Source organism: Chinchilla lanigera, unplaced genomic scaffold (genome assembly GCF_000276665.1).
Source record: "Chinchilla lanigera isolate Chin_1 unplaced genomic scaffold, ChiLan1.0 scaffold00115, whole genome shotgun sequence".
NCBI lineage: Eukaryota > Metazoa > Chordata > Mammalia > Rodentia > Chinchillidae > Chinchilla > Chinchilla lanigera.
Genome location: NW_004955516.1, coordinates 447,500 through 463,445, shown reverse-complemented (window position 1 = coordinate 463,445; position 15,946 = coordinate 447,500). Strand labels below are relative to the sequence as shown.

Below are 15,946 nucleotides of genomic sequence, written 5' to 3'. Positions count from 1 at the left end.
GCAGTGAGGAAGGAAAGCCTAAAGGAGTTACCAATATCCAGCAGAGGCCTCATTAATGTTTTCTGACTTCAATGGAGCAAACGTAGTCAGGAAGATAGCACCTCGTGGTGTGGACACTGGTCAAGGGATTATTGCATATGTCCAATACATGCTTTGAGGCTTGATGGAAGAAAACAGTACAGCATCCTGCTGCAAGGTGAGAACGTGTTTTTTTAAAAAACAAAACAAAACAGAATGCGGTAAGAGATTAATAAATGCTTTCTGGATTAATGGGAGGGAAGGACAGATAAGGAGGGGTATGAGGATCTAGCCAGAAAAGACAGAGAATAGTACACATTACGAGCTGTCGGGACTGTGTAGTGTGAAAGGCAGGATAGAGACTGTTAAAGGGGAGTTCGAACTACTGGAAGGGGAGGAGAATATGGACTCCTTCAGTGTGTACAATAAGTGCTCATTAAATAATTGTGAGGTTAAATAAAGGAAAAGGTATATTGAAGCCAGCTGGTCGTTGGGATTGGAAGGAAGGGGAGCTGAAGGAGAGGGTTCTTCCTAGTACATGGTCATGCTTAATAAATGCCTCCCTTATTCCGACACATGGAAAATACACAATAAATATATGGAATGAATAAATGGCTCTGAACAGAGAGAAAAACTGCAGGGAAAGGGTCTTGGGGGAGAGGTGATCAAATTAGCAAAGTTGGTATTCAGTACATTTAAGTTGAAGGAGATCCCTGGAGAGAGAGCTCTTGAGGCAGGAGCAGGAACTGCCAGAGACTTGGAAAAAAACAAACAGAATTCCTCATACAGTAGGTGCTCAGTAAGGGTTTACTGGCTTAGATTTCACAGTATGGATTTAACGTTGGGACAGGGAATCCTAGAGATATGGAAGACAATGGGAAAGGGGTAACTCTAATAAACTGAGTTCTGGATTTATTGAAGGAAACGACCTTATGACTGGGGCAGGTCCTTGCAGTGGTAATGAAGGGAACGTACTCTTGATATGCAACAGGCACTGCATATGTGCCTACTGGATCCAGGGGAAGAAATGGTCTCTGGGAGGAGGCACGAGCACACAGAAGTCACTCCAGAAATGCACATGGAAGCCACTGGAGGCAAAGGTCTTTGGGGGAAGGAGATTAGAATGGAGCACATGGCAGAAAGGAATAAAATGTTCACTGGATCCATTCACAGAAAGGATTTGGAGAAGGAAGCCAGTGGTGGGCACACATTCATTTGATGCAAGCTTACTGGACCTTTGGAGGAAGGAGGATGGGCATGAAGAAACTTGATCCATGTGAGGGTGATTCTCCATCTGTGGGAGGAAAGGTTTTGAGGAGAAGGCACAGAATCAGACATAGAGCAAGTGTTCCATAAATACTCCAAGGACTGATTAAAAGAGAAAGTCTTTGGAAAGAGTGCCTGAAATGGTATACAGAGCAACTGCTAGATATCTGAGCACTGGATTAATTTGGGGGCAGAAGCCTTTGTGGAGAGGTCTAAAGCTGGGCATGCAAGAGATGTTCAATACACCCTGAATGAAGCCACTGAAGGAAAAGGCGTTAGGCAAAGGGTATGGGGAGGGGGTATACAACAGATGCTCAATATATGTTTGTTCAATATATTGAAGGAAAAGATGTTTAGAGAAGGCTCATGTTGCAGGCAGTTGATCAATGCTAGATGGATCCACAAAAGCAAAGCACTTTGAAGTAGCTTGGGAATGGGGGATGCAGGAGCCACCCAATAAATGCTTTTGAGATTTATTTGTAGGAAAAGGTCTTTGAGGAGTCTGCTGATGAGTCACACACAGAAGGCTCAAAATATTCATGGAATTCACTGGAGAAAAACTGTTTGGGAGGGGACTTGGAGATGGACACATATCAGTCACTTAATAAATGCTTCCTAGATCCTTCGGAGAAAATAGGTTCCCTCGAAGAGAAGGCCTGGAGTTGGGGCACATAGAAGGTATTCAGTCAAGGTTCACAGGCGAAGAGCTGGCGTGGAATACACAGCAGGCACTCATCAATGTTTACTTAATAGTTTAAAAGGTCCTTGAAGAGGGGGCTCGGGTGGGACACAGTACCAACTAGATACCTGCTCACAAGACCCGTCAGGCCTTAGGGCAAGGGTTGAGGAGAACAGAGCACGCACAGGATTCTTAAGAGATGCTCACAAAATTCAGTGAAGCCCAAGGCCTTCAATGAGGCATACTGCAGGCACTCAGTAAGTGCTTACAAGATTCACTACAGTACGAGGCCCTCGGGGCAAGGGGTGGGTGACAGAAGTGGGGCACATTTGGCTTTTGAAGGCTCATACGATTTAATGAAGCCATAGGCTTTGGGGGAGGGGGCTGGAGGAGAGGTACACAGCAGGCAATTGATAATTACTCCCTGTATCCATCAGGAAGGTTTTGGGGAGGCAAGGGTGGGGCACACAGGAAGCGACCAACATAATTATTTAAAGGAAAAGAATTTGAGTGAGGGGGCCAGTGGCTAGGCACACAAGCAGCACTCTATAATTGCTCGTTCACCATGGAACTATCTGAGGACCCAGGCCCACGGGGAGGCGCGGCAGTGGCTTACCAGTCGGTGTGCGGCTCGTCGATGACCAGCAGCACCCTGGCGGCGGCACCCCCACGGCCTGCACCCCCAGAGCCGCCGCCCACCTGCTCGCTGAAGGTGGCTGCCGCGGCTGCAGTAGTCTGCTTGACCGCGTTGGACAGCGATGAGAAGAAGCCACCACCCCCTGAGGACCCGGGACTAGGAGCTGCAGGAGAGGCCATAGGGGCGGCGGTAGAGGCCCTGTCGGCAGTGGCAGTCGCGGAACCGGGCGTGGCTCCGGGGCTAGCAGCAGAGGGTGGCGGCGGGGGCGGCTGCGGGCGCTGCAGGTCTGTCATGTACCCATTCGGCAGATTGGCCATGAAGTTGCTGTCCGACAGGCGGCGCCGCAGGTAGTTCATGGTTGCGGCTTGGGGCAGGGGGGTCCTAGGAGCAGTCTGGCCAGGAGCCGCGGGGGCGGACCGCGCGGGGCCCAGGAGCACAGCTGCGCTCTCAGGCACGACGCGATTCCTCTGCTGCCCGCCGCAGACTGAGGCAGCGCTGAGTCGCCGCCGCCGCAGCGCGGATGGTCGCGCCCGTGTCCCCCTAACTCGCGCCTCGCATGGTGCAGTCCGGCTGGGCCCACGGCAGTGCGGACGCGACCAAGGCGGCTGGGAAGGGGAGTTTGTGGAGGAACGGCTAGTGACGTCACGTGCGTTCAGTGCTAGGGTGGTGGTGGCGCGCTGGCAGGCGGGGGCGAAGGCGCTGTCCGCGGTGCTGAATCTGGCAGTGCGCACGCGCCACGCCGCATCCTGTTTCCCCTCCCCCCTTTGATAGGAGATGCGCAATTTGGGGAGTGGGGGTGGGGTGCTTGTCCGGAGGGTCGTGTACGTAGTCAAGCAGCCGCCCCCTATCCGCCTCATTCTGGTCCTCACTTCCTCTCGCACTCACACACAAGACCCTTTCCATATACTGTTAACAGTGTTGATATTCACAGCCGAAGACGTTTTGGAGGTGAGGGGGCACACTCGAGACAGAACAGTAGAGAAATAATCCCCTCACAGCAAGACGTGGGGTCACACGCGGTGTCTCTCAGGGAGATCAGTCTCCCATGTCCAGTCTCAGCTATGCAGACAGATGCATGTGGGGGCAGCTAGACAGCTTCAGACAAGCGGAGGTGGACACGTGCAATGTACACACCCTTGCCCTGGGTGGCAGGAGTCCAGAAGGCGCACAGAGAATGACACACATAAAAGTAAGGAAACACATGGAGACAGGTACAGAGGACACACACTTATCTAGTATATATACAGACATACAAGCTCTGGGTAACTAAACCACATGAACATGTTGAATATATGCCTGCATGACATGTTACACACACAGACAATACACCAACACAGAGATGCAGAGAAACTCACACAAGCACACACCCTCTCCACACACACATACCCACAGATGATCATGGAGAAACCTAGCTATGCAATGCAGACACCACCCCCCACCACACCACGCATTCGGTCAAATGTCCCCATCCCTCTACTTTGGACACAGCCAGTACCTGGTGTTATCAGAGTCTGTGGCTGTCTTCTTCACCTAAGAAACTTCCACAGACAAAGGCATGATGCCAAATAATTTTTGCACTTGAGCAAATGAGGTAGTCCACACAGAGGTGGGGATGTGGATGCCATCCTTATCAAACCTCTAAGACTCTGACTACAACAAAAGCACAAATCCATACACAAGCATTTGTTGACTGTACCCAACACTGAACTGTCTACATATATTGGTGTATCCAATCCTCATAACTGTCCTGTGGATGAATAATTTCCTTTTACAGATGAGTGAATTCAAGAACTCCAATTAATTCCCAAAGGGTTATGTTCACTTTATGATGTATACATCTTTAAAGAATAATGTGCCAGGTAGATGGTACAGCCAGTGCCAGTGTGGCTAGAAAAAAATGAGGGGTATTGTGGCCAGAGAGAGAGTCAGAGTGGGCACCAGGGGCCAGATTAGATAAGGCCTTGACCGTAGTGAGCAGTGATGTCGGACCAGATGAAGCGGCAGAGGATATGCAAGTAGGCAGATTTGGGGTCTCTTCTGCCTGCAGGATGTTCTGATGAATCATCCATTTATTTATTTGTTCATTCTTCATTAAACCATTGGCCTGTTTAAATAAGGCAGTAATAGTGTAGAGTCTGGAGTCAAATGCTTGGCTTCATGTCAAGTCTCCAATATACACTTGAAAAAGTGACCCAATCTCTCAGAATTTTGGTTTCATGTATAATAAAAGGATGATGACCTGACCCACGCCTAAGGAAAAGGTACCTTTAAATGTCCTGTAACCTCTGTCAGGAATGCCTCTCCTTCCCTCTCCGGAGCTGCCTTGATCACAGCCTCTAGGAATCCCCACTCGCAGATTCATCCCCACTTCCCTTAAGTGTCCATGGTATGCAAGTTAAACACTTCCCAAACATCTTCGTAGTCTCTCCTGGATCCCAGCCACCTTCCATTCCATTTCCTGGCCTTTGCTTTGGCTAGTCCTCCCTCCTCCCTCCAGGATGCTCTCTCTGGCATTTCCTATGGGGACCACCCCACAAATTGGGTGTTTTACAGTATTTTGAAATATGTGCTTCCATTACTAATCATAAAACTTTGTTGCTTATTAACAGAAGCAAGCAAACTGGCAGGGCTATGATGATCTTTGGGGGATGGGAGCAGCTGCAGGTCCACTGATCTTTTTGGTGCCTGTGGACCTGAATTCAGGATCCTGAAGACTGTCTCTAGACTGTACCTCTTCTTAGGGATCTGGTCCATAGGCTACTAGTACTTGTGGCCTCCAGCACCCTTCCCCTTTTTCCAGCTGGCTCAATTTCCAAAAAATTTTTTGTAGAGTCCCTCAGAAATATCTTAATTCACCAAGGCAGAGGCAAGGCTCCTCTGCACTTTCTCCATCCTCTTCAGCATGAATAGATGTACAGAAGGGGCTCCAAGAGTAATTTTTTGCTGTGCAATGATTCAACCACACACTATTGACATGTTCACACTCAGTATTGTACCCACTTTTATAACACATACATCCATCATGCCACCTTAATGTGAGTGTGCATACCACGCAGTTGTGGCACAGAGTTGTAACCTCATACATACACTCCACACACATTCAATAATACATCCTTAATTCCTTTTTTTTTTTGTTTTGTTTTTTTTTTTTGGAAACAGGGTCTCCCTCTGTATTCCAGGCTAGCCTTGAACTCACTATGTAACCTAGGCTGGCCTCGAACTCACAGCAATCCTCCTGCGTCAGCTTCCCAGGTGCTGGGATTACAGGTGTGCTCCATGCCTGACCAATACATCCTTAATTCTTGCACAGCTCCACAGGTCTGCATCTTACACACACAGATACATATACCTCATAATGCACACACACACCACTGAACACATGCCACTTTCTTGTAAACACATACCTCTCACCCCTTGTAGTAACAACCAGAAACTCTCTTCGGTTCAGTCTTCCCAAGATGACCAAGTACTCATTAACTTCATCACATCAATGGGCCCAGTTTACATAATGGGAAATTGGCCCAGAGAAGTCAAGTGAGCATGTTGTCAAGAAGCCAGGCACCACAAATCTACCTTCTGAACCTTCTTGCACAGAGGGCTTCCCTTCACCCACTGCACAAAGTCCTGAATACTGCTACTAATGTTTAAGGTCACCTTACAGTGGTGCTTCAAAAATGTCCAGCGCCATACCTATCTGTGCCTCTTTCTTCCTTCATAAAATGGGGGCAATATTGACTCTCATGGTTTGTTGTGGATTAAATGAATTCATGCTATGCAAAGCCTTAAGACACTGCTGGGTGGATAGCAAGTACTTTCTAAGTGTTAGCTATTACCATAATTATTATGATTCCTATGTGTCTCATCAGAGGGGACTTGGCATTCAGTGAGTGGTAACTGAATGAGCAAATGCTAAGAGCAGTGGTGTCTGGGTTTGTTCTCTTCATTGTGGCTGAGGAGACACGTGCTGATTTCTCTTCCTATGTCCCCTGATGTTGAGCACTATTGTTAGTGTACAGTAGGCGTTAAGTGTCAAATAAATGTTCAAACTAAAGGTATGCTTATTCTGAGTCTGTTTCCTGGCTCAGATGTCCTCTCCTTCTACCAGTCCTCCTCCATCCCAGATGCCTAGCCTTAGCTCTAACCTACAGTGAACGCTGATATGCTCAGAGAAATGGGCACATGCAAAAGGAATGTGCATCTGGGTTTGTCCCGGGTGACCCTCTCTGTGGATGCTGACACTTAGCTACTGTCTGCCCCTGCCCTAGCTCAGAGCATATCATAACCACTTGATCAGCCGCCCCCGCCTCCACCCCCACCTTGCGGAGCTATTTGTCGCCTGTAATTGTGGTGCTGGAGCTGGGCTGTTGCGAGTGGGTGGGTGCAGGTGTTCAAGCCGCAGGGTGCCAATGCTAGCCACGCCTCTCTGCTGCGGTTCTGGGTTAGTTGACACCGAATTGGCCAGCGGGAAGGCTCCAGCGGGTGGGAACCTAGAGAGCTTTGGGAGGCGGGGAGACAGCAACTAACTGGCATGCTGGCCAATCAAGAAGTGTCCACCAGGGCGAGTAGCCAATCAAGACACCTCCCAAGCAGAGATCTGCAGAGGGACGTGATGGGCGTCCCGGGGCCTTGGCGTGGGGATGGGGGAGTGTACAGCCTTAGGCAGTAGTGAGGGAGCCTGGGGCTGGAGACTGGCTTGCACGACTTCCAAGGAAAGTACTGTTTTCCACAACAGGCTGCCGAGATTTTGCTCTAGAAGATACTATTGCTACATTTCTGAGAAAGGAGCTAGGTTGATCTGCCTTCTTTAACGATTTTATGTGTGTGTGTGTGTGTGTGTGTGTGTGTGTGTGTGTGTGTGGTACCGGGAATCGAACTCGGGACCTCGCGCTTGCCAGGCAGGCCCTTGTGCCGCTGAGCTATACCCCCAGCCCAGGAATTTTAGAAGAGCTCAAAGAGGTTTCTTTATTGAGGTCTGGGAGGTCAGGGGGTCAGAGCTGAGGGAGAGGTGTTAGATCTTTTCCTCCTGAGGGTCTTTGCAGGCAGGCGCGTGTAGACATGGCCGTTTCTCCACCAGCACCACCTTCTGCCCTTGCAGCTCCTCGCACTGTGCCCGTGGATTCCCCCAGAAGGTAATGTTCTTCTCACCCTGGCCTTCAACTATGGAAACTGTGGGCCTGGGGCGTTAGAGAGGGAATGGAGGAGAGAAGCTCAAGGAAGGAAAGAATGCATTCGACAATTTTTTTGGCAGGGGTGGTACTGAGGATTGAACCTAGGGCTTTTGCACTAAGCTATGTCCCCTGCCCTCTTATTTTTTAAAGACAGTCTCACTAAGTCACTAAGTTGCCCCGGCTGGGCTCAAACTTGTGATTCTCCTACCTCAGAGTGCTAGGATTACAGGTGTGCACCACCATGCCTGGCAAGAAACTCTTAATGAGTGCCTACTTTGTACCCAACACTATCTTTTAGCTGTGGAATACTGAGCTATTTATCTTGTCAGGAACCATGCCTCAGTTTCCCTCATCTACAAAATGGAAATAGTAGGAATAATAATATCAATACCTACCCCAGTGGGCTGAAGATAAATGAATTAATTCAGATGAAGTGCTAGGTGTGGTGTCTGACACACAGTGAGTGCCCAGTAAATGGTCATTGTTAATTGCTGGCATGAGCTACTTTTTTTGTTGTGGTGCTGGGGTCAAACCCAGAATCTCACACATGCTAGGCAATTGCTCTGCCACAGAGATACATCCCTAGCTTTTATGAATTACCTTTTTTTTTTTTTTTTTTTTTTTTGAGACAAGTTCTCGCTATGTAGTTCAGGCTGGCTTTGAGCTCACTATGCAGCCCAGGCTAACTCAAACTTGCAGTGATCCTCCTGCCTCTGCCTCCCTAGTGCTGGGATTATAGGTGTGTTGCACCATGCCCAGCTTACCTTTATATCACTCTCTAAGTCCCTCTATTCCCCAAACCCAAATGTTTTGTCTTGGTATTCAAGGCTTTGCTATTGGGCCCAAATTCCTGGCCCAAGGCAATCTCTTGTTCTCTCCCCTCCACTTATTCAAACTGAGTCCTTTGTCCAAAAAGGTCGTTGCCTGGGTTATTTCTCCTATCAGACAAAGGCTCCATTTACTCCTACCATGATTTCCTCAGTTGGTCCTTGCTCTACTCAGTCTGTCACTCATTCAAGACCTGTGCTGTCATTCAACAACTCTAAGTCATCTTCAAGACCCATTTTGAGCCCCACAGTAGGGAGGTCACATCCCAGATGGCAGACCTTCCATGAGTTGTGAACAGGCCAATTAACCTAGTAGCTTGATATACGTAGAAGGAAGAGATGGGTATTTCAACCCTAAAAGCTGGGCTACTCTGGACTCCAGTAAACTCGTAGGGTGGCCAGTCACATGCGTTCAGGACCCTGCTTACGGTTTTGAGGTCAGGAATGCTTTTCCCAACCCCACCTGCCCGAGCGGGCCCAGTCCGCTTCCCAGGCCCGACACAGCAGTACTCCCTTTGCCATACACCTGCTCACTTGAGCCCCTTCGAGGCTCCAGGGATCTGGGTTCTGTGATCAGCAACTGTGGCCAAAAAGGCTTTGGAGTGCCTTGGGGTGGTGAGATGTCCAGTGAGTGAGCGCAGGCGTGAGTGACTGAGAGGTTGGAGGGAGTGGACATGAAAGACTAAGTGAATGGGGGAGTGGCTGGGTGACTGAATGAGTGACTGAGGGGCAGAGAGGCTATGACTTTCCTCTAGTGTCTTTTTTCTCCTCTTCTTAATTTCTCCCTTCTTCTTGTAGCTGGGCGATAGCACTCAGCAAAGCAAGGACCACAGACCCAGTGATGGAAGCCCTGATTGGAGGAAATCCACTCTCCCGCCCTCAACGTCATGACCCCCTCCCAATACACTCTACCCCTCACTCACGAGAACTTGGGGAGCGAGGACATGCAGAAGCGCTGGCGGATGCGGGTGGGGTTGGGCCCACATGGTGGTGTGCACAGCCCCCATTCAGTCCACTCTGACCATGAGCCTTTCTCTCCAACTGGCGGGGGGGAGGAAGAGTTAAAATTGGAGGTCTCAGAGGGAAAGTGAAGGGAAGGCTGCAGGGACATGGGGTACACGCAGAGTTGGAAGACCCAGAACCTTGTTCCTGGGTGGGCTGCCTACCCTCACAGTGTCATCTGTGGGGCACTCACAGATACAGTTTTGGATGTCGTAGCAGTGTCGGATTTCCTGGTGTTTCCCAACACACCGCTTGCCATTAAACTTTCGCCCCTTGCAGCTCCTTATGCGCGTCTGCTGGCCTGGGATTTCCTTGCAGCGGATTGAGCTCACATGTGGGCGAATGCAGGGACTCCAGCTGCCCCAGTCCTCCCACTCTCCATCCACTGTAGGGACAGGGGGCACCAGGGTGCAGATCAAAGTGGGGAGCCAGTAAAGGGGCTTAGGGAAGGAAGGAAGGCTGGGGGAGAGCGGGGGCGGGGGTGCTCAGATGTGGGGCTGGGGAACTGGAGGTAGAACCAAGGCACGTGGGCCAGGAAAGGAGGAATAAGAGGCAGGAACAAGGTCTCAGCAGCAGGAACTGTCAGCAGAGATGGGTGAGGGGCTAAAGCATAAGACATGGAAACAGAGCCTCCTGAGGTGCTAACCAGGGCAAGGCACAGCTGTGTTACAGATGTGGGTACGGGTGTCATCACCAATGCAGAAGGGGCCTCCATGCTGGGGCACAGGGTCATTGCACATCCGTCGTTCCAAGATTTGGCCCAGGCCACAGGTCACAGAGCAGGGGCTCGCAGGGCCCCATGGCCCCCAGCCCCCAGCCACTGTTGGAGGGAGAAAAGGGAGTAAGGATTAAGGCCACTTCAGTCCTCCCTCAGCCCCAAGACCTGTGAGGTAGACTGCCCCCGACCCTTGCATACCTGGGCAGAGTGGTAGGCCAGAGCAGTCCCGCCTCTCATAGGCTGCTCCTGGACAGGGCTTTCCAGCAGGAACCTTGGAGGGCTCAGGTGCAGAACATATGCGGCTTCGTGTCTCCTTAGGTTTGTTGGTTTCATCATAGCAGGTGCTCGAGCAGGCACTCCAGGAGCCCCAGGCCGACCAGGCGCCATGGGCTGTGGTGGGAGTGGGGGGTCACACACTGGTTAGGCATGCTGAAGTCCTCTCACCCTGGCAGTTTTCTGCTTTTATCCCATAGACCCATCCTGGGTATCCACATCAGTGTCCTGTGGCAGCTCTTACTCACTAGGGCAGATCTGCTGGGTGTCACAGGCCTCTGACTCCTGGGCCACTCCTAGGCAGTGGCCCCCACACTTGGGGGCAGGGTTATTACATACTCGCCGGCGGGTCCGGATTCCTTTGGAGCAAGTGACTGAGCAAGACCCCCAGGACCCCCAGTTAGACCAGCCGCCCATCTCTGTGGGTGAGAAGAGAAGGGAATGGGATGGAAGTGGGAGTGCCATTCATGGATCCTCACTCATTTCCTCACGGGCCCCACACCCGGTAACCCTGTCCCTGGGCTCTTTGTTCCCACACCTGGCCCACAGCATTGCTCATCTAGCCTACAGCAGCAGCCTTCACACTGGTCTCTCCGCTTCGGGCCTCGGGTACAGACTGCTCTATTTCCAAACAAGGCAGATTGCATTTCTCCCCTGACCATGATGAAAGTCACTCAGACTAAAGCTGATGTCCTCACTGTGGCCCTCTTTTCCTCCCACCACTCTCCTCAGGCCACCCAGGCTGCTCATTTTCTCAAAGCATCCAGCACTGCCCACCCTTACAGCCTCTGCACCAATGATTCTGTTGCCACAGGTCATGTGATAGGAGGTGCTCATCCACCTTGCTAGGCATCCTCACCAGGACAGCATTCCTTCTCCACACAGGCCCGCAGCTGCCATTCAAGGGTCCCAAGAGCCTTGTTCTCTGAGCAATGCCCACCCCAGCCTATGCAGCGTCGGTAGCCCAGCTGGGAGCCCTCAGAGCATGACACTGAGCAGGGGCTCCATGAGGACCATGATGACCATTGTGGGGACCTGTGAAGAAGAGCACATGTTCCATCCTGGTACAAAATGACACGATGGCTTGCGGCACTCCAGAGTGTTAGAGGCACACGAGAAGAGGCTATGTAAACGTGAAGGATTGATTGATGAGTATCTACCCCTTAAAGATGATGGGGGATTGAATGGGAAGAGGTGGGTACATGGTAAGTGCTTGGCAAATGTCCTTTTGCTTCATGACCATGGCCCTGGAGTTAACCACTGGAAATCCCCTCAAGGACAAATCCATGTACACAGTAAGCAAATGTAAGGAGTAGGAGACTGGGATTCCTGCCAGAAACCCAACAGGTCACCACCCTGCATGGTGGGAAGCAGACAGGAAGTGCTAAATAAACAGAAGCCATCCTCCCAATGAGCACGGAGGCCCCCTCAGAAACACCCCTGCTAATGCTAAGTAGGGGCCCAGAGCTGCTCTCAAAAATTCCCAAGGCCCCAGCCTCATGGTATATCTGGAATACTATGGTAAGCAGAAAATATAGCTGGAGCTGGGCATGGTGGCACGTGCCTCTATTCAGGAGACTTAAGCAAGAGAATCCAAGTTCAAGGCCAGCCTTGGCAACTTAGACTTGGTCTTAAAAAATAAAATAAAATAATAGAACAAAATAAAATAAGCTGTGGATGTAGTTCAGTGCTCCCTGGGTTCAATTCCTGGTACCAAAAAAAAAGAAAGAAAAAATATATTTGTAATACACTCAGGGGTTGATACATGTAAACCAGTAATCAAGATTAGGAGACTAGAGTTACCCTCAGGAATCCTCAAACAGCTGCCCAGCTCCTGTAATTCGCCAGTATAGGAACAGTGCTCAAGGATGGTAAAGTGTCATCACGATTAGGGCTCTGGGGTTGTCCTCATGTGTTTGTACACAGTAAGCAGTCAACAAATAGAGCTGTCATCACAATTCCGGGGTTACCTTCAGAAATATTCTGAGTTACCTTCAGAAATATTTGAGCTGCAACCCACCTGTAAAACACTTCACGGCACTATAGCAATGATTTTCTACCAGGGCTGCCTTTGCCCCCTCCCCACTTTTGGATGATGTGGCAATGACTGGAGTCATCTTTGGCTGTCTCAACTGGTGTGCATAGGGAGACTGGTGCTAACATTTACTGGAAGGGTAGGGATGTTATAAAATATCCTATAATGCAGAGATCAGAGAAAGAAACTCCCAGGCCTAAATGTTAATAGTGTCAAAGCTGAGAAACCCTGAGCTATGGTTGTGGTCAGGACCTTGGGGGGCCACGCTGGGGGACCTAGAGAAAGAAAGAATCCAGGTCAGGGTCACCATCCTTTTCACCTTCCCCCCAGCTCAGGCACCCTGAACCTGCACGCCTGGCAGTGCACATCGTCATGCTCCTTGAAGGCGTAGGCAGCATTGAGACAGCAGTCCTCCACACTGATGTCTCTCCCCAGGAGGCCCTTGCACCTGCCTGTGGAGTCCTCATACTGGGTAAAGCAGAGCACTGGGTCTGAGCCTGTAATAGGACCAGGGCAAGGGACATGGACAGTCACGGATGTGGTGGGCCTGGGCACCCCTGGCAACAGCTAGTCCCTCCCCACTCACCTGTGGCTGGCAGGGTGAATAGCAGCAGCAGCGACAGAGGGACCTGTACTGGGGCAGTCATGATGAGCACACCGCTGTGCCTCTGCCAGAGGGGTCTGGCTTGATCTGAGCTGACCTGCCGCTGGAAAGAGGAATCTGCCCGCCGCAGGAGGAACTGGGAGGGCACTGCGGAGGCCTCTCCAGCTCTTCCCGCTTCCTGGCTCCTCTGCCTCTTTTCTCTCCTTCCCATTTCCTGTGTCACCCTTAGTTCTGTTTTGTCACCCAATCACCAGTGCCTCATGCTCTGCTCCACCAAGCAACCTTTCAGCATTCAATCAATGTGCTTTGGACAAATTCTCACTGGGGGGGCAATGGGGCCTGGAGTCTGGAGAAAGACGTCTGTGGCCAAGTCACATCAACCTTTCTGAGCCTCAGTTTCCCCATCTGTAGGAATGTACACTCTCAACCACAGTGGCATGGTCAACCCCATGGCAGTGCTGAATGTGGGTGAACTGAATGTGGTCCTTCTTATGGGGTGGAGGAAGCATGGATCGGGGAAATTGCTTTGTTCTCCAGCCAGACTGAACCTTGCCCTCGTCTTTCTGAAAAGTGAGGTTCCTTGTGGTCAGCATGTATGTGTGTGGGGATCAGCACAAGGGAAGTGAGAAGAGGAAGTGGGCTGGTGTGAGAAGGAACTCGGAAAGGACACAATTGGGGATATCCGTTCCCCTGGGGGCTAACTAAGGGTACTTTCTAACACTGGGGCAGGGGTAAACAGGAAGGAACTGGCTTTAGGTCACTGTTGGGCAGGTACCACTACTCCGAGCCTGTTCCTCCTCTGTAAGTACACATGGACAGCACCAACAACATAGGTCAGGCTTGGTGCGAAGATTAGGAGTCAAGACTTTTAAGTCGCTTGGACGGTGTGGACAGTGCCTGGCAACTCTGTTACACTGATTTGCTCAACATTTATTGAGCACCTATCAGATGCCATATGTGGCTCTCAGGATTAGATGGAACAGAGAACAGACCAGACAAAAATTCTGCCCTCCTAGGGACTGATACTATAAAAGAGGAGACAACGAATATCACCTCTTTCACAGAGGCCATTCCCAGCTAACCTTGGATAACATCCCTGTCACTCTCTAGCTCAGTGTCTCTTAAACCAGCGTATACATCAGAATCACCCCCAAAAAACTGGAGAAAACTGCGGATCATTGGGCCCCACACCCGGAATTCTGAATGTGTATTTCTAACAGGTTCCTAGTTGACAACTGATGCTGCTGGCCTGGGGACCACACTTTTAGAACGGCCGTTTCAGTCCTTAGTCCTTAATTTACTTTGTAGGTCTCAGCTACAGAAAACAATCCCACATGCTCTGTTTTACTGTTAATGATGAATTCCTCTTCAGCCCACTTTTCTTGCAGGTGAAACTGAGCTCCACAGTCCTGCTATTTCCTCTTTTTCATAGCCCTAGTGAGTGAAATTCCAGAGCCTGTCGTAAAAGCAACAATTTTGTGGGCTGGGGGCGCAGCTCAGTGGTACACTGCTTGCCTAACACGTGCGAGGCCCCAGGTCTATTCCTCAGCACCACAAAAAATAAATAAATAAAAACAATCTTTTCAATTAACAAAAAGCCTGAGAAAGGGAGGAAGGAAATACCTCATTTCTCCTGCATTCACAGAGAAAATACAATTCTATAAATTAAAACAAGATAAAAGAATCTGGTCAGGGGCTAAGATAGAAGTTTCTCAAGAGTACTGCTCACTGGTGCATACCAGTAATGCCAGCACTTGGGAGGCTACGGCTGGAGGATCACCATGAGTTCGAGGCCGGAAGGCTGAACTACATAGCAACACCCTGTCTCAAAAAAATAGAAATAAATAAAAAGAATACTGCTCTTGTTTTGGGGCGACAAGGTGTGTGTTAATATTTGTATCCATTACAGATGTACTCTGTTCTCAGAGAATATAAGCCTGTTTCTGAGTGTGTGCTTTGAACAAAGGGGTCTTGTTAAGATTCTAAGACTTCAGCTGTCAGCGCTGTTATCCTGTGAAAACAAACTCCCCAAGAAACCTGCAATTCTGCCTGGCTGTTTTATTTAATAACCTGCTGCCCTGGTAATAATGTTATAATCGATATTTCTGTTGTTCCTTAACTGCATAAATACTCATAAGATTCCCTGTGGATGAGGATTGTCTGCACTTTTATTTTCTCCCGCACACATTTAGGCATTAAAATGACTCTGCAGACTCCTTTAAACAAAGAGTGAATCTTGTCTTAATTATTACATTATTGCCTGATACAATGTATTTATGTGTTTCCTGTCAGTCTTCCTCACTGAGTATCAGCTCCACAAGGGCAGAGATTTTTGTCTGGTATGTTAACTGCTGGGTCTGCAGGCTAGTAGATGGGTACCAGCAAGCAGTAGATGCTCAATAAATGTCTGCTGAGTGCATGAACAAAGCAAAGAACAAAACTTGAGGTTCTAGTAAGTGCTTAAAGGAACAGTCTGAGTTGAAGATAGGTCACTTTGGGGAATAATTCGCATTTCAAGGGCTGGATCTGGGTTAGACCACTTAGAGAGGGTGCAGGACAAGGGAGCCCCCAGCATTTCAAGTTTTGGAGAACTCGGAGGAGCCAGCCCAAGGGGCTGAGTGGGAGGGGCCTGTGGAGGCAGCAGACAAAAGAGAGTTTTTCTCCTAGGCCAGGCAATTCAATCCATGGCCTCTAATACACTGGTCTCATTCTCTCATGT

At 49.8% G+C, this 15,946-nt stretch overlaps 2 protein-coding genes across 4 annotated transcripts in view; both read right to left on the bottom strand.

Annotated features, from left to right (window-relative positions):
• The window catches only part of Syn1 (synapsin I), a 61,227-nt gene extending 58,039 nt beyond the window's left edge, over positions 1–3,188 (bottom strand). Inside the window, exon 1 of one of the 2 annotated variants that reach the window (XM_005408939.2) lies at positions 2,580–3,188. In XM_005408939.2, the coding sequence (XP_005408996.1) occupies positions 2,580–2,956 (377 nt within the window). In that variant the 5' untranslated portion in view covers positions 2,957–3,188. The remainder of the gene's footprint in view (positions 1–2,579) is intronic. The other variant, XM_005408937.2, reaches the window with a different exon arrangement.
• Positions 3,189–7,548: 4,360 nt separating this feature from the next.
• Cfp (complement factor properdin) lies at positions 7,549–13,453 on the bottom strand. Of its 2 annotated transcripts, none has more exons than XM_013506912.1 (9): positions 13,210–13,453; positions 12,943–13,120; positions 11,448–11,623; positions 10,837–11,007; positions 10,514–10,705; positions 10,244–10,417; positions 9,791–9,982; positions 9,519–9,636; positions 7,549–7,774 (listed from the first exon to the last, which is right to left on the bottom strand). In XM_013506912.1, exons 1-9 carry the CDS (start codon positions 13,436–13,438, stop codon positions 7,609–7,611), a joined length of 1,596 nt encoding a protein of 531 aa, XP_013362366.1. In that variant the 5' UTR covers positions 13,439–13,453; the 3' UTR covers positions 7,549–7,608. The 2 variants fall into 2 exon arrangements, with proteins under 2 accessions (XP_013362366.1, XP_013362367.1); XM_013506913.1 differs by having other exon boundaries at positions 12,970–13,120.
• Positions 13,454–15,946: the final 2,493 nt, after the last annotated feature.

Coding starts and splice junctions, on each gene's coding strand:
- Cfp (XM_013506912.1), bottom strand. CDS start 13,438: ATGGGAAGGAGAGAAAAGAGGCAGAGGAGCCAGGAAGCGGGAAGAGCT. Junction 13,121..13,209: donor ATTCACCCTGCCAGCCACAG/GTGAGTGGGGAG, acceptor GTCCTATTACAG/GCTCAGACCCAGTGCTCTGC. Junction 9,983..10,243: donor CACAGCTGTGCCTTGCCCTG/GTTAGCACCTCA, acceptor CTGTCCCTACAG/TGGATGGAGAGTGGGAGGAC.